The sequence below is a fragment of the Microcaecilia unicolor genome, chromosome 7, assembly GCF_901765095.1.
Source record: "Microcaecilia unicolor chromosome 7, aMicUni1.1, whole genome shotgun sequence".
NCBI classification, from domain to species: domain Eukaryota; kingdom Metazoa; phylum Chordata; class Amphibia; order Gymnophiona; family Siphonopidae; genus Microcaecilia; species Microcaecilia unicolor.
The window spans coordinates 200,122,807-200,141,375 of record NC_044037.1 but is presented as its reverse complement, the minus strand read 5'-3'; the positions used below and the strand labels follow the sequence as shown (position 1 = coordinate 200,141,375).

At 43.0% G+C, this 18,569-nt stretch overlaps 1 protein-coding gene across 3 annotated transcripts in view; it reads right to left on the bottom strand.

Annotated features, from left to right (window-relative positions):
* Positions 1-3,605: 3,605 nt before the first annotated feature.
* Positions 3,606-18,569, bottom strand: part of HECW2 (HECT, C2 and WW domain containing E3 ubiquitin protein ligase 2) — a 535,594-nt gene continuing 520,630 nt past the window's right edge. For all 3 annotated transcript variants that reach the window (XM_030209455.1, XM_030209456.1, XM_030209457.1), the window contains 3 exons: positions 17,199-17,284; positions 15,957-16,069; positions 3,606-4,657 (listed from right to left, as the gene is read on the bottom strand). In XM_030209455.1, coding sequence (XP_030065315.1) covers positions 4,546-4,657; positions 15,957-16,069; positions 17,199-17,284 — 311 coding nt within the window. In that variant the 3' untranslated portion in view covers positions 3,606-4,545. The remainder of the gene's footprint in view (positions 4,658-15,956; positions 16,070-17,198; positions 17,285-18,569) is intronic.

Below are 18,569 nucleotides of genomic sequence, written 5' to 3'. Positions count from 1 at the left end.
TATCACAGCAAATATGGTTATCCTAGGTGAAAGATGCTGCTGGCATGTGGTGTCTGTGCAGGATTATGCAACAGTCCATCCTGTTCCAGTTTCCAAGTAGCAGGTTATTTTGGTGCTCTAGGGCCTGTCTTTATAGGTGGGTTAGGGCTATTATGATTTGGTAAGTTTTCTATCTAGGTTTTGAGTGCCTTTTTGCAGGGTTTTGTGTTAGTTTTCAAAGTGTCTGGTCTGTTTGAAAAATAAAAATGCTCAGGACTAGTGGGTCTCCACTTCTGGTAGAACAGTGCTGGGCAAACCCAGCCAGATGGGTCTTTGGGATAATCACAATGAAGAGAAGTATGAAAGAGATTTTCAAACCATGCCTCCTTGTATACAGACATATCTCATGCATCTTTATTGTGGATGTCCCGAAAACCCAACTGGCTGAGTGTGCCCCAAGGACTGGGTTGAGAAGTGCTGCGGTAGAGTCACCATACAATCAAAAACACATCTACTTTAAACAAATTATCTGGCAGTGGAAGGACCATGTGCTGCTCCTGAGTTAATTGTCATAATTTGAATATTTTCTTTGTGTGGCCAGTTGTAACTGGATAGCTTCATTGTTGGGAATATGAGCTTGTGAGACACAACTGAAGCTTCAAGGTTTATATTGAGATTCTGACCAAACTTCACGCCCATACAGAAGAATTTGTTGAATGATGCTATCAGTTATATAGTGATGGTTTTACCTGGTAGTCTAAACAGGATGGAGGGGGGGAGGGTTTTTTTTTAATATATAGAAGATTGCTAATTTAAAAGTAGGGGACTGCACATTTTGTCCTTTAGATTGTAAGCTCTTTAGAGCAGGGACTGTCCTTCTTTGTTAAACTGTACAGCGCTGCGTAACCCTAGTAGTGCTTTAGAAGTGTTAAGTAGTAGTAAATGTTGCTTTGACTTGCCCCCCCCCCCCCCCCCCACATACCGAGCTTGCTCTCCTGTTGTCACCCCAAATGTTTATGTCTAGAGACATCACTGTCCTATAGACTGTAAATTCTCCAGGACAAAATGTAACTTGCTTTGAACTTGGGTTTGGAAAAACAAGTAATTAAGGGGCCCTTTTACAAAGCCCGGCAGTAGTTCCAATGTGTGCTGTACATTGTTTCCGGTGCTCGGAATTTTTTTTTTTTTTTTAGTGCCAGGGATAGTAAGGGCTTCCCCAGGAAATGGTTGTGCAGCAAACGCTTAGCTTACCGCATGGCCATTTCCTTTTTTAAAACAAAAAAACTCCTTTTACCTGCTGTGGTAAAAGGGGGCTTCAGTGCGTGGCAAACCCACGTGCTGACGCCACTGCAGAGGTCCTTTTACCACAGCTTGGTAAAAGGAACCCTAAATCTATAAGCCAAATCCAAACATACAGTTCAATGTGGTCACTGCTTTCTTTTTAAAGTAATAACAACTAGCTATTTCAACTCAGTATCCTGAAATTGCAATTAAACCTGTCTGACTTCAGTAGTTAATTACGACCAGAAAAGATGTGTGTGTAAATGGAAACACAATTCAATTTGTGAGGCCCTTCAGATTTTTCTATAAATCCTTGTATATTGGAATGAAAGGCTGTGAAACTTGCTTGACATTGGGGAATCTTGGTATAAAAAGTTCTTAATTTTAAAGATCATAGATGAGAACAAAAAATTATTCTATGAAAATGCCCAGTTAGAAAATAGTGCCACACAGAAACTCATGCCTACTGAAACTACATGAAGGTATTCTCTACTCCACAGCGACACCATCAGGCTTATTTTCAAAAGAGAAGGGCGCCCATCTTTCGACACAAATCGGGAGTTGGGCATCCTTTTCCCAGGGTTGCCCAAATTGGCATAATCGAAAGCTGATTTTGGGCGTCCTCAACTGCTTTCCGTTGTGGGAACGACCAAAGTTCACAGGGGCATGTCGGAAGCGTAGCGAAGGCGGGCCTGGGGCGTGCCTAACACATGGGCAATCTCGACCGATAATGGAAAAAAGAAGGGCGTCCCTGACGAGCACTTGGCTGACTTTACTTGGTCCATTTTTTCTTACGACTAAGCCTCAAAAAATGCCCGAACTGACCACCGGAGGGAATCGTGGATGACCTCCCCTTACTCCCCCAGTGGTCACCAACCCCCTCCCACTCTAAAAAAACTTTTTAAATATTTTTTGCCAGCCTCTAATGTCATACCCAGCTCCATGACAGCAGTATGCAGGTCCCTGGAGCAGTACACTTCAGGCAGGCGGACCCAGGCCCATCCCCCCCCCACCTGTTACACTTGTGGTGGTAAATGTGAGCCCTTCAAAACCTACCAGAAACCCACTGTACCCACATGTAGGTGCCCCCCTTCACCCCTTAGGGCTATGGTAGTAGTGTACAGTTGTGGGCAGTGGGGGTTTTTTTTTGGGGGGGGGGTTTGGGGGGCTCAGCACACAAGGTAAGGGAGCTATGCACTTGGGAGCAATTTGTGAAGTCCACTGCAGTGCCCCCTAGGGTGCCCGGTTGGTGTCCTGGCATGTGAGGGGGACCAGTGCACTACGAATGCTGGCTCCTCCCACGACCAAATGGCTTCGATTTGGTCGTTTCTGAGATGGGCGTCCTCGGTTTCCATTATCGCTGAAAATCAGGGACAACCATCTCGAAGGTCGACCTAAATTTCGTGATTCGGGCGTCCCCGACCGTATTATCGAAATGAAAAAGACGCCCATCTTGTTTCGATAATACAGGTTTCCCCGCCCTTCGCCGGGACGTCCTGTGAGGACGCCCTCAGGAAAACTTGGACGCCCCTTTCGATTATGCCCCTCCACGTCACTCACTTCTCAAGTGAACTAAGGATTTACAACAATGTAGAATGTCAAAGAAAAAATAAAATGAAACTGGTGGGGAAAATACGAAACAACTCTTATTTATTACAATTATATTCAAACTTCATCTCTGAGTTGCTTGGATGGATGAAAAACGAATCTAATGCATCTGAAAAAAATGTATTAGATTACAACATGGTGAAAATTACAAAATTATTACTATGTGCTTAGTCCTGCTGCCTTTAGACATGGCACTACAAAGAACTGTTTCCAACATACTGGTGAGAGTGATACAGCTACTGACAGGTTTAGTACAACATTCTTTCAACTTTGGTACATTCAGTGCAAAATATTTTTAGGGAGATTTTTTACCCTTATAAAAATAAGACATTTTTCCTTGAGTGCTTAAAGAAAAAAATAACAGCACAATGTCTAGTTGATGAAGCATGAGAGGTGAACAAAACAGATGCTTATTGTTTTTCTGCGTCCCGGGTTCACAATTATAGTTTACACAACAAAATACAATGAACTTATAAAACTTTTGTAAAACGTTAGTTGTACATTTCTTCTTCCTGATAAGCCATGATGAATTGCTAGTTGGTTTTCGTTTGTCTAAAATTGATGCCATGCATTAAAAATTATAAGATCTGTCATTAAGGGGGGGGGGGGGGGGGTCTTTTCCAAAGCCAAGCTAGCATTTTTAGCTCGCAGTAAACGCTCAGACGCCCATTATATTCCTATGGGCATCTCAGCACTTACCACCAGCTGATTTTTACCGCAAGCTAAAAACACCAGCGCATCTTTGTAAAAGGCTCCCTAGTTTCTGTTTTCTTTGTAACAGTTTAGTTTTTTACCCACTGTTACACGCCACTTGCATATACATTTACAAAGACGTCCTTATTGCAAGCCATTCTTATGACAATTTCCTGCTAACATTGCTCTTTATTCACTTCTTCCAAATAAAGTCAAAATCTAGGGTGCACACCATGCAGACCAGGCACTCATAGCCTTAGGTACAGCTATAATAAATATTCAATTATCATAGTTCGTTTTATGCAGCAAAAAGTAATGTACTTTTTAGAATATACTGAAAGATTATATTGTTCACGTTTTTATAATTTGGTGAGAGATATGCAGTGATTTCACTTTCAGTTGAAGCATACTCAGAAACATTCAAGACAATCCACGTTCTGCTTTTCTGTCTCTTGAAGGACCAGTGGCGCTGACCATATCATAAAGGGGAAGGGGAAGAGGAAGATTTGTTACATAACAACTGTAAAAATTTGGCAGCCAAGAACAACTGTTGATTGAAAGAGTGCTGGCTTTCTCTTCTTAACAGGCAAGCTCAGGTTCTGTGCTCTCCACTACTGTTCAAATGCCAAACTTTGTAAATTCCCGGGTATCAGGTCTGAGGAAAGAGTTATACCGTAGTCCCCCATCAAAATGTACCAGAATTAGGAAAATTTTAAAAGAGAAAAGTATATACACTGTTAATTTCTGGCAAAATTGAATAGTGCTTCTTTTGAAGAGGGAGGTTTGGCATCTCAACCACTAAAACTTCCACTGAGGCTGGCTCCATAAACTCAAGTTGTAGGTAAATGAGATACGGTGCTTTAATGTGGACTATCAAATCAAATTATACTCTTTTATTTGAAAATCCAGCATAGATGCTTAATTGTTCTTGAAGAGAATGGAACTGTAAAGGTCCAACAAAAGATGGGCACTGTGGTTTATGTATCACTCAAGTCCAAATGTACTAGTTTCCTCAACAGCTGTCAAGAGCTTTTCACAGAGCATGGAGAAGGATGGGTATGGGGGTAGGTCAAGCCGATTGAAACATGTATGTGCCCTGTCAAAAAAGGAAGAATGATAAGTTATCCAGAAAAATCATAAAGATATAAAATTTTATAGCATGAATTGAAGGGTTAGATGGTTCTCGCTTTTCAAAAAATATTCACATTAATTTGATTCTAATCTTGAGGAAGAATTTAGGGGTGAAGTTATCAAGGTGCAGTAAAAGGTAAGCTTGTACTGCATCTTGTTTTACCACGGGAGTCACCAACCTGCAATATCACAGCAGTGTTATTCCAGTGGCCCGAGAGTACTCGGCCTCAAAGCTGTGGTCTGATGCTCTTGGGTTACACTTTAAAAGGGCCACAATGTTGTCCCTTCCATCCCTGATCATCCTCCTGTTCCCCTGATTCAAAATTCTACACCTCCTCTGATGCTCAGCCCAAACCCCCTGATGCAGAACCCAAGACTCTGACACAAGCCTCAGCCCTAGGGTTACCATATGTCCGGATTTACCCGGACATGTCCTCTTTTTGAGGACATATCTGGGCGTCCGGACGGGTTTTGCCAGTCCATCCGTTTGTCCGGATTTCTGGACAAACAGGCGGTCGGGCGGTGGGCCTATCCTAGCCTCCCCTTCCCTTACTTATTATCTACTGCCCTGGTGGTCTAGTGACCTCTTTGGGGCAGGAAAGAGCCCCCTCTTTTCTGCCCAGAGCGCTGCCCTTGCCCTGCATCATGTTGCTGTGACGGTCTTGGGATTCAAAATGGCCGCCGAGAGTTGAAGCGGCCTCGCAAGACTTCAAATCTCAGTGGCCATTTTGAATCCTGAGACCGTCACAGCAACAGGATGCATGGCAAGGACAGAGCTCCAGGCAGGAAAGAGGGGGCTCTTTCTTGCCCTGAAGAGGTCACTAGACCACCATGGCAGTAGATAGTAAGTAAGGGGAGGGGAGAGGAGGTGACCTGGGGGAGGGGGGCAGGGGAGGGGAATATGTGACCCAGGGGGAGGGGAATATGCGACAGGGGGCGGGGTGAGGATGTAAAAGGGGAGGGACATGTGTCCTCTTTTTGAGAGGACAAAATATGGTAACCCTACTCAGCCCCCATGCCCACTGATCCCTGTGGGCCTACTGCAAAGTTTCTGATGCCATACTAGGTCCCCAAACAGAACTGATCCCCAGCTGCTCCTGCCCTTTCCAGAGACTTCAGATAAAATGATGTCCCCAGTGGAAGTCTCACACTACTACCTCTAGAGGATCATACAGTACCCTGAGACTACCACCAGAGGTACCATTTTGTCCGAAGGCTGAGAATTGTGGGGGAGGGCTGCTGAAACTGAATCTGCGACCGAAATAGCCCACTCAGATTCAGTAGAAACCGAAACCATAAATGAAACTCCCCTCCCCCCACCCGACAAAATGTCCCCCTCTCGAGCTGACTCCATCCCCAGTGGCAATCCCCCTCCCTGCAATCATTTCCCTCCCCCATCCCACCCATAGTCCCTCCCCGGGCCTACCTTCGGAAGGCCAGGCGGTCTAGAGGCAGCTTTGTTGACAGAAATGAACCCACTCGTCCCTGCCCATTGCAGCTGCTCCATCACAATGGCTGCCAAGATGTCCTATGGTAGCCTAGCATGAGTGCCGAAGGAGGTTCTGGCAGCCATTTTGCAAATGGAACCGGCAAGTCTCCTGCCCGTGCTGGTTCCAATTGCAAAATGGTTCCTGGGATCTCCTATGGCAGTCTCATGAGAAGGGTTTGCTCCTGCCCCCAAAGACGTTAATAAATCATCAGGCCTTCTTAAATAGGCCCAGGGAGAGCCTACTGGTGAGATTGTGGGGGGAGTGACCATAAGGGGGGAGTTGTGTTTTGGGTTTCAGTCGAAAATGCACAGGCATTTTCGGCTGAAACCTGAATCATGATTTCGGTCCAGTTTTGGTGCCAAATCTGAAGCCAAAACCATAATTTGGTCAACCTCTAATAAGGGGGTGGTCGTCAGACTGAATATCTTCATAGTTTCTTGAATAGAAGCAATTGTGAGACTATTAAAAGGAGTAAACATACCTCTTGAAGTACTGACCAAAGAAGTGCCACTGAGTATAGTGTACAATGAGCATAGAGGGGAATTCAGTGCTGGAAAATATTGGCACTAAGCACTATTTTATAAAGGGTGCATGCCCTCTATTGAGTAACGCTTAGTGACGATTTCTAAGCCCAACTCTGGTGGAATTCCTGGTGCCTACGTTGGGTGTGGAGATCCATTATTCTATTCTATTCTATTCAACTTTTGGGAATGCCCCGACCCACCCATGGCCACACACCCCCCCTTTTGTGTTGCGCACTATGGGATTTAGGTGCCCAGCATTACAGAATAGCACACAGCCAGATGCACATGCAAATCCTAATTGGTGCCAAGTTGTTCACATCCTGTCTTTTTGTGTATGGTGTACAGCGCTGCGTATGCCTTGTAGCACTATAGAAATGATAGAAGTAGTAGTAGTAGTAGTATTGATGGTTATATTGATATATTGCTCAAGCCTATGCATAGAGCAGTTCACACACAAATATCTGTACAGGTACTTTCTGTCTCAAATAGGCTACAATCTAAGTATTATTTGTACCTGGGGCAATGGAAGGTTAAACGACTTGCCCAGGGTCACAAGGAGCTGCAGTAGGAATCAAACCCAGTTCCCTAGGATCTCAGCCCTCTGCACACCATTAGGCTACTCCTCCACTCCAGGGACAATGGAAGGTTAAGTGACTTGCCCAGAGTCACAAGGAGCTGCAGTGGGAATCGAAACCCAGTTCCCCAGGTTCGCAACCCACTGCACCTAACCTCCAGGTCCGCAACCTGCTGTACCTAGCCTAACCACTAAGCCACTCCTCCACTCCAATCCACTCCACTCCAATTAAGTTGTGTGCACACCTCGTGCGAGCGCCCAAATCTGGGCACCATATATGGAATCTGGGGGATAGTGATTGGGATAAAGAGGTGTGATTTAGTATACTAGATTGCACTGGATTAGTTGTAGACTTAACCTTATAGTCAAAATATGAAGCCAAACGCACAAAAACAAGATAATGCACAACTGCAGTAGTTTGTCTACTATTGTGTTCATGAATTACTCTGATTTCCACTCTCATGGGGTATGGCAAGGGTGGGGAATGGGCATGGAAACACTATCCAGTTAGTGTGTTATACTTACCTCGTGATAACTGGCTAATGAATAGTTAATAAAGGAACACTTAGCGCCTCCTAAATAGGAGGATTAGGTAACTTGCCCAGGGTCCCAAGGAGCTGTAGTGGGAATCAAACCCAGTTCCTCAGCCCACTACACTTACCATCAGCCTATTCCTTCACCACCAATGCTGCTTTTCTCTGGTCAAATGCTCTATGAACTTCACTTAGGAATGCCATTAAAATTGTTTCAGTAAGAGTCTATTTACTAAACTGCACTAAAATAGAACACATTTAGCATGTGGTATATTGCTATATACTGCCTTGGGTGAATTTCTTCCAACAGGCGATAAATAAATACCAAGGGATTTAATAATTTACTGTACCTGAGTACTGCAGATTAGTAATTCTTGCTTAATGTAGCACATATTTCCAGACACATTAATGTGGTATGACAGGTCCCCACCCTGGGACTGAAATCTACTACAAGAACCAGAGCGGCAGAAGCAAAAAGTCAATGATGGCAAATTACTTTTTTGGGTTTTTTTAAATTATGTGATACAATGCTGTTTCCCTTTGTTTCTTAAGGAGCTGGTTCATGACAGAGCATATTTAAATAAGACAGGGCACTGAAAGGTGAACAAATAATTTTGGCTGCTTACCTGTAGACTGTGCCAAATGTCACACCATTAAAATACTATGTGCATATCCTTCCACCCTTGCCAAATATTGCTATCAGCAAAATGACTTTCCAAAAATTGATAGAGTCTCGTGTATAATCATTCATTGAAGCTGATAATACAGCACATGCCAGACAATAGGGGCAGATCTAAAATCCTAGGGTCTCTCAGCACCATTTTACTTACCCAGGATGTGATTGTTTTTATTTGTCCAAGGTAGTGCATGAATTTATTTTGCCAAATATTGTCTAAGTCCCAGGTGGGTGTGTACTGACCCCTTTAGCTTTGGTTTCCCTGCTCATGTTCACACAGGCCAACCTGTGGGTGTGGGTAGAGTGATGGTATAGGAAGTAAGAATAAAGACTGTGGTGCAAAAATTGCATCATGACTCAAAAGAGTAAGGAAGCTGATCTATTGCGATGACTACGGATTTCCTGGATGCATCTGTACTCAAGTGACAGCTGAGAAATTCAGCAGTTGATCCTCACCTCCCAGCACCACAAAAGCAGTGCTGTCCCATTTGTGATCAGCTCATGTTATCCATTGGGACTGCACAATTTATACAATACAAAGAACAGAACAGATCCCAGATTGGATTACTTTCAATAAATATTTGTTGTGTGACTCTCATCTGGGATCTGTTCTGTTCTTTGGCTTGTGATTTGTTATGGATTCATAGTGCCTCTCCAGTTTGTGTTGGACAATTTATACAATATGCATGCACTACATTTACATTTTTGATACAGATATCAGTGACTACCTCTATGTGTGCACCGATTTATATTTCTGGGTCTGATGAAGACTGAACATTAGGGTAGGAGATACTAAGATTAACACCCCATGAATACTTTTCTTTCTACCAGTGGCATTGCCACAGGTGGGCCTGGGCAGGCCAGGGCTCACGCCCACCTGAAATCAGTGCTCCGTAGGCGTGGCTGGCGGGGATCTGCAAGCCCCGTCAGCAGAAAATCTCCTCCCAGAAGAAAGAACACTTACATTCTGGGCACCCAGCAGTGTTGCTGAGCCGCTGCTGCCCCCATCCCTCGCGCATGCTAAGTTTGCACGTATGTGCAGAGGCTGGCCATGTCAGGGTATAAGTGGCTGCTCAGGGTATAAGTGTTATTTATGCTGTGAGGAAGTCTTTGGCTGGCCAGGTTTGTGGATCCCCACCAGCTCAGGTATTTCTTTTGGTTTGATTGGGGAGAGGAAGAGAACCAGAGGGGGGCTGAGGAGGGTGGGGAAGAGATGAGTTTTCAGGCCCACCCTCTTTGGGCTCAGGCCCACCCTAAATTTGCTATCTGGCTATGCTACTGCTTTCTACATTGCTGGGAGGGAAGAATCAGAAGTGGTAGCCGCAGAGGAGACTTTTGCATTCTTGTGGGAGAGTTGGGGCAGGAAGGGTATGCCCACAAGGGGGCTTCTATGCTAGGCCTCTGCATTGGCAGTGGGGTACCACCACACTCTTTATGGGGAGGTCCTGGAAGGGATGAAATGAGGTGATTACATTTAGTCAATCGGCATGGAGCAGTGTTTAAGCTGCTAGATTCATCTGAAAATTACCCTCAGGTACAATTTATTTATTTATTATCACAGGTGTAAACCTTTAATCTTGAAGGGAAAGCTTCAGGGACTTTGGTGGGAGTCCTGCAGGATCTCAGTGTTTGGGGCTGTTATTATTATTATTTATTGCATTTGTATCCCACATTTTCCCACCTATTTGCACGCTCAATGTGGCTTACATAGTTTTGTTATGACATTGTCATTTCAGGATATCAGATACAATTAGTAATGTGCAGGGATTAATTAAGGGAAGAAAGAAGGAAGTGAATATGGTAAGTGTAGAAGGTGGACTTTCATAACTGGGTAGGTTGGTGAGGTAGATTATTGAGGCTATATGTTATCTTCTGATACTCACAGGCACTATTTAAATTAAAAAAACAAACAAACAAACAAAAAAATGTTCCTTTTCAAGCTTTAAAAATTAGCTCTGTGGCTTCATTTCAATACAGAAATGCAGAGTCATTTGTTATCAGGTCTTTGTGCATTTTTATGACAGGCATAATATGATCTTATATTGTTTTATTTTTTTTTTTTTACAGCTTGCTCTGTGGGGTACAAGATGGAAGCCTGTGATCCTTATCTGCCTTATTCTCCTGTTTTAAAAATATTCTATATAGCCTACAAGCCTGAAAGGATCACAGCCAATACTGATAACATCCATTGACAGGACGTGACATGTTAGTACTCCACATATCCTACAATCCGAGAATGCTGAACATATAGATCTTTCTTTCAAAAGTTTCTGTGCAGTCCTGGATGTCCTGACTGACTGGTGTAGAAAGGAACTTTTAAGCAACACAACAGGCATATCCTGTTTGACACAGACATCTGGCAGAGCTCACTAGGACAGTGTACTTGTAACCTGGAGAACACAGAACTGCTGTAATTACATTCTTCAGCTATAGTGACCTACTTTTGCAGAACTATCTTTGAGATCCTCTTTTCGTATTGTATAGCTGCCACACAACAGCACTGACTTCTGATATGAAGTAATTCCTATTATTAGACACAATAAAACCAAGGCACTGGAATGCAGAAAAATATGTTAAATAGTGCTTTGTGTGCTAAAATACTGTGAGGGAGTCTACAGGACAAGACCACTTCCCCTTAAGGATACTCCCTCACTTGTCAGAACCACCTTAAGGTCCATAGCCCTACCTAAGGGGGAATTGACACGGGGGAGGTGGAGCTAGTAAAACAGGAAATAAATAGGAAATAAAAGTTGCTTACCTATAACGGTAGTTCTCCTTGGACAGTTGATCATCTAGCCACACAACTGAAGTGACGTCAGGGTGACGTTACTGACCCAGGCTTCCAATAGCACAGAAAACTCTGACAGCTCTCTGAGCATGTATGAACATTCCCGCCCGTACCGTAGTATAAATAGAGGAACGCCCCCCTGTCAAACCAGTTGATATTCCAGCTGGCAACAACTCAGGGTGGGAGGACGGATCTGTGTGGCTAGATGATCAATTGTCCAAGGAGAACTACCGTTACAGGTAAGCAACTTTTATTTCTCCATGGACACTGTGATCATCTAGCCACACAGCTGAAGACTCCCAAGTTAGACTCGAAAACATGGTAACAGGTAAATACAGAAGTAACATATAAAGTAGGAAACTGTTACCTGAGTTGGTGGAGGAGGTGAGTTGGTGCCTCACAAGGACGAGGACAGAACCAATCTGCCAAACAGAGCGTCAGCTGCCGATGCATCATCAATACAACTGCCCACCTTATGTATTCTAAACTAGACTACCTTTTCATAGATAAAGCTTTGTGAGGCCATTAATGGGTGCAGACATTTGTACTATCACCCTATCTGACCATGCCCCTTGTTGTCTGGATTTGGCATCTATTAGGGAGGAGCTCAGGGATAGACGGTGGACTTTGAACACAAGGCTACTTAAAAATGAAGCCTTAGCGCAAGGTTATAGAGCAGTTTTTTGAGACTATCTGGAACATAATCTGAACTCTGTCCCCTCAATCGCTACAGTGTGGGATACTTTGAAGGTGGTATCTCAAGGGGTTTTTTAATCAAGGAAGTTGCCAAGTGTAAACGACAGCGTGAGGCAGCTAAATTGAAGCTTGAGTATCAACATAAGCTCAGGGCAAGGGCTTTATGGATGGAGATCCAGGCAGCTTATTTGTCCTTTGAAGCTCTCCGGCAGGATGAATTAGCCTTCTGGATGGAATGTGTTAGGCAACAGAGGTATGAACACATGGGGAAGGTCCACGGGTTGTTGGTATCTTAGTTACATAAGGCTCGGGCTGACCGACACATTGTTAAAATTAAATACAAGGGGGAATGTTATTACCCTTTGTCACCTCTGCTGTTTTTTGCTTTGACGATGGGAGTCCTTTGCGGCTGTGGTTAGGGTGAACCCGGATGTGGGAGGTATCCATATAGGGCACTCCGAATACAAGATCAGCCTCTTTGCTGATGTTTGCTTACCATCACTAACCCAATAGCCTTTCTGCCCACTTTGTTAGTGGAAATGGAGGCCTTTTATTTTAGCCTCTGGTTTTAAGTTTAATATGAGTAAGACTGAGACCTTCAATGTTTCCCTATCGGCTTTGGTAGTTGTGGGGTTGCAGTCTTCTTTTCCTTTCCGCTGGGTGAAGGGTAGTCTGAGATACCTAGGATTGTGGCTAATGGCTTCTTGGAGCAATTTATTCAAGTCTAATTATCCTAGGCTCCTTGGAGTGGTGAGAGAGGACTTGAATAGATGGCAGGCCTTAACACTTTCGTGGTTTGAATGTATTACCATGGTCAGAATGAAAGTTTTGCCCCATTTTCTCTACCTGTTTCAGGTCCTGCCCCTAGTAGTCCCTAGGAGATTTTTAGACTTGTTGCATGATCTTCTGTTAAAGTTTTTTTTTTTTTTTTGGGGGGGGGGGGGGTCATAGGCCTCAATTTACTAGAAAGATATTGTTCTGGTATCGGGAAAGGGCCGGGCTGGGTGTTCCTCACATGCATACGTACTACAAGGCTGCTCAGGTCCGGGCGGCCGTGGAATGGTTCTAGAACCATTCTTATAAATTATGGGTTGGATTGGAACAGGCCCTTGATGGAGAGATCCCCGTGGGCTATCTTATGTGGTTACCTAACAAGATTCAGGTCCTGGGGGATTTTGCTAGTCCTGCCACCTCCATACCCTACGGATCTGGGTTTTTTTGGGTACACACAAGGACTTTCCAATCTCTAGGTACTTCCATAAGGTATAAGAAGTTGTTTATCCCTGGGCTGATCTATGAGGTCTATAGAACTTGGGAGGCTCAGGGGTTGGTACATTTGGGGCAATTTGTACATGAGGATGATAAGTGTACACCCTTTGAATGCGGGAGTTCAATCTTTCTTTAGACCACCATTTTGCTTATTGTCAAGTTTCACATTTTTTGCAATGTAAACCTCACTTGTTTGGGGAATACACTGAGTTGGAAAACACATGTGAAGACTTTAGATCTACTAGACATTTATTGGCAGCCTTATATAGACATGCTCGTGACCTGATGCCTCCAGCCTTGCAACACTGGGTGTGATGGGAACGTGAGCTTGGAGTTGCATATGAGCTCTCTGACTGGAAAGCCATGGAGGATGTGTTGGGCAAGGTTGCAATAGCTTCCAGTATTCAGGAGAACTATTATAAACATCTGTACAGGTGGTATTTGACCCTGGACAGGGTCAAACACTGGCTTCCCTAAGCTTCGTTGGTGTGTTGGAGGCCTTGTGGTCATATGAGCACTCCTGGCCATATCTGGTGGTGCTGTCCTAAGGCCAAAGCTTTCTGGAAGAGTATGCAGTACCAGATTTGTTACTGTACAAGATATTGGGTGCCTTGGGACCTGGGAATGTTTTTATTTAACTGAGTGATTCCAGGCCTGAAGTGGACCCAGTTGCAACTGGTTTGTCATCTGCTTAATGCTGCCAAATTTGACACTGGCGACTTGTTGGAAATGGGTTGAACCACCTTCTATGCATATCTGGAGAGCTAAGCTGAGTTACATGTACAGAATGGAGAAGTTAATGGCTGAGAGTCTTAACTGTATGTCTAAATGTAAGAAAGTCTGGGGTCTTTTGAAAAATGTTCAATTATCTTAATGTGCTATCTATGTATTTTTTGAGGGGGAGGGTTTAAGTAGGTGGTGTGGGGAGGGTCTGGTAGGGGGAGTTAGTGATGGGTTTGGGGTAGTGGGGGTTTAACATTGGAAAAACAGAAGAAAATGTGAGGTATTTGTTCACTTTGGTGACTATCTTTTTTTGTTAATCAGTCCTTATAAGATTGGGCTTGTGGTTTATTGTATATTGTTCTAGTTGGCCTGTAATGTGCTTCCTTTGTATGCATTCAATAAACTTCATTAAAATACATTTTTTTAAAACCCTAAAATTTATTTTTTGACGCAACGGGTGTGTCTGGGGTGGAGAGTGGGTGTGTTCTTATACTAATTGGTTAGTGAAGCTGCATTGCCACATGTTAACTACATAATGGATGGCAATAGGAGCTTACACACTAATGACAAAATTAGCGTGTGGCTATAAATAAAAAAAAAATAGAAAATTCAGCTATTTTACCCCAGCAGTAAAGAAGGCCTTAGTGTGAGGGAAAGACACACATAAAAGTGCACTAAGGCCACTTTTTACCGCTGTTTAGTAAAAGGGCCCTTACGTTTTTATGGTTTTATTCATTTTTATGTATTGTGTTTTATTGATCTTATGTATGTACATTGATCTCCATCATGGACAGTCTGTTGACTGAATTCAATGAAATACAAATTGTTTTAAATAAATTAATACACATATACTGCTCTACCTTTTTGCTTACTTTACCAACAATAACAAAAATGACCTTATCAGTGTTGTCTCCAGCACCTTGGTTTTTGGGAATTCCTATTTCAAAAAACATATAGGTGGTCTCTTCCAAAATCACTCAGAGGCTAAGCGAATAACATAATTGCATCTTCCTATTTTGAAGCAGAATAAGTTGCTTAAGCGCTAAGGAAACTCTGTGTGCAATGTACCAACAGAGCTGATGATATAAGTGGAAGAATGTAAATTAAACAAGTCATGTATAAAGTAAAATGGAGCCCTGACAGAGGTGATTCAACTTTTTGTATATCCTCAACTGCTTTCTTAAGAAATCCTGTGGTCAATATTTAGCCAGTGGCGGACAATGGTTTCTATAAATGATGACTGCCGCTACCTAAATGAGACTCAGAAACTCAGTGCTGGGCCCTATCCAGGTACTAGAACTATCTGGGTCTTTGGTGGCACATGGAGGCTATCTGGGTAACCAGGCAAAGTTTGGACAGCTATTTATGTGGTCCTGTTTGCCTACTTAGCTCTGCAGGCACCAGGATTGAATAATGCCAGTGACCACATAACTCCTGGCTTCAACCAGGCTTTGCTCTCGACTGCTCTGGCACTAATTGCCGAATGCCATGGCAGTCAGAGTGGATATTCAGTGACATTATCTGAGCCTAGGGTTTTTTTCCCCCTAATGATAGGTTTAACAGCAGCACTGACACTAAGTCATGGGGTCTAAACTTGCTGAAATTGTTAAACTTTTTAAAAACTTTGAATGCACAAGTGGATTTCTAATAAAAAGGTGTGAGTTAACTCCAAATTAAATAAACCAATTATATATGTGAATTATCTGGGAGACAATAGGTGCATCAGCTTACTATTATCCTACAGTCCTGGAGATTTCATCTAGACTAGCATCTGGTAATAACAGCATTACCTTCAGCTGTATTTCTAAAATGCTCATGTATTGTATATAGAGAACATTACAATTTATCTTAGTCATCGTGCTCTAGTTTAATAAAATAATTCAAAGGAAATATCATAACGTTGCTGGCTTCTAGAACACTGACCCCTAGAAAATCTTATCAGTTCAAGTTGTAGTCAGGCTTAAAATAATACATTACTTCATTTCTCTTACCGAGGCAGCGCAGTGATTTTTCCCCATTTCTCCACACAGAATCGTCTTGGTCCATTACTCCCTCTCAGAGAGGCGAATCCTTCATAAGGTATGCTGGATGTACCTGTGACAAACTGTTAGCACAAGCAGAAGAGTCAACTTCATGGAGTTATGCGATTTTACTCTGTTATGCAATGCTGCTAGGGGGTGCCATTCACGGTTCAGTGGCATGCTGCCAGGAGGACTCTGTAGCACCTTTAGCTTGGGGGGGGGGGGGGGGGGGGGAGAAAGGAAGCACCTCTGGAATGGGTGAGGCTGGAGGGTATCTTGGGTAGCCCAAGAGGGGGCTTTTACATGCCTATAGAGGATATTGGGGGGAGGGGAAAGGGAAGTAAGCAGTTAGCTTTGAAAGGAGTTTCTTGGACTTGTTTAATAAGGAGTTGGGATTTTGACTGGGGTGCTCAGGATTTACACCAGAGAGGGGATTGGGGGGGGGGGGGGGGTCAACACAATTTTTACAGAAAGTGGATGAAATTCACCCTGCTAACCAGCCTTTTTACTTTGGACCTGTTAACAGATGGAGTTTGCAGCATCTAGTGTGGGTTCTATGTGTTCTATTATTAATGTTCATAATCATACTATTACCAAGGTTAGGTTACTGAGGGTAAGGTTTAGCAAGCACAGTATTAATTATTAGACATCTTTAATGAAATTCCAAACAAAACATACAAAAAAACAACATTATACAATGCACAAAACAGATAGCACTATAAAAAAGCAACACACAATGGTACAAACTCGTATAACAGCTGTAAAATCCAACAAAGGGATGTGGCGAACAAAGATCAACTGCACTCTCACCCCTAGTCATTTCAACAGGCTTTTCATAGTAACCCTCCCACCACTCACCCAAACGTCTGTTCTGCCCCACTTCACGTTCTAAATAAGATTTAGTGAGATTCTGGAACGCTTTGGGATACCCTGTGCATCACTGTGGGCCCTGTTTACTAAGATGTGCTAGCATTTTCAGTGCGAACTAATGCTAGAGACACCCAAATATTTCTATGGGTGTCTCCAGTGTTAGCACGCGCTAATCTTTAGTGCATGCTAAAAAGGTTAGCACACCTACAGCACGGCTTAATAAACATGGCCCTGTATGAGAAGCTAAGTACGGTTTTGCTTCTTTTTTTAAAATGATTAAGAAAGATACCATACTCAAAGTTATGGACCTTTAAGAGGTAAAATAGAGTACTGATACCTCACCTGTAGCAGCCTTAGCCGTTGTTCATTATTGAATCTTTCCACAGCTGCCCAGAACCACCGAACAACAATGTGATTATCATGATAACCTAAAAAAGTACAGGAAAGTCTGAAAAAAGTGACCTTGACAGTATTAATTTAAATACCCTATACAGTGGCTAATCAAATAGCAAATAGGTTTAAATTAAATTTTATCAAGACTCAAATTTTGTTTTTGTCAAATGAGCTTATTCCAATGAAGGTCCCTTCATCTGTTAAAATTAATGACACTGAGGTTGAAATTGTGTTATTTGGGGGTTATTCTTGATTCTGCACTTTCTTTTAAATCTCAAATTATGAGTACAGTTCAAAATGTTTTTTTTTTACTGAAACTTCCTAGATGTTTTAAATGTCTTTTATCTGATTTTAACTTTCATATTCTTTTGCAAGCTATGATTACTTCTTTTTAGGTTACTGAAATTCTTTATATACTTGGGTCTCCCAAAATCTACTATTGCTCAAAATGCTGCTGTGAGACTTTTGACTGGTCTTTCACATAGTGAGCAAATTTCACCAGTGCTGAAGGACCTTAATTGGCTTCCACTTTGCTGGCACATTCAATTAAGCGTTGATGTTAATTTATAAAGCTCTAAATAATGAGGCCCCTCTGGCACTTGCATCCTTATTGAGGTTTTTTTGTCCCGTGCGGTATCTAAGATCTTCTGACAAGATATTATTTATTTTTTATTACATTTGTACCCTGTGCTTTCCCACTCATGGCAGGCTCAATGCAGCTTACATGGGGCAATGGAGGGTTAAGTGACTTGCCCAGAGTCACAAGGAGCTGCCTGTGCCTGAAGTGGGAATTGAACTCAGTTCCTCAGTTCCCCAGGACCAAAGTCCAATACCCTAACCACTAGGCCACTCCTCCTTGAAGTGCCTTCATTTAGGCAGCTCACACTTGATGTTTATATTTCTGCAATGGTGTATGTTGAAGGTGCTCAGTTATGGAACTCACGTCCAATGAATTATTGAAAGAGTAAACAATCAATCTGCATTTACCCATTTCACTTCATCCAGGATTTTATAGACCTCTATCACATCCCCCCTCAGCTGTCTATCCTGCAAGCTAAAGAGTTGAGGAATGGTCTAATGGTTAGTGCAGCAGGATGCGGACCTGGGGAACCAGGTTTGATTCTCACTGCTACATGAGTCAGAAGTAGGCTGAGATCCTGGGGAACCGGGTTCAATTACCTCTGCAGCTCTGTGTGACCTTGGGCAAATCACCTAGCCCTCCATTGCCCCAGGTACAATATATAACTTAGATTGTGAGCCCTTTAGGGACAGTGCAAAAGTACCTGTAATAGAAATTGTAACCCACATAGAGGGGCATAA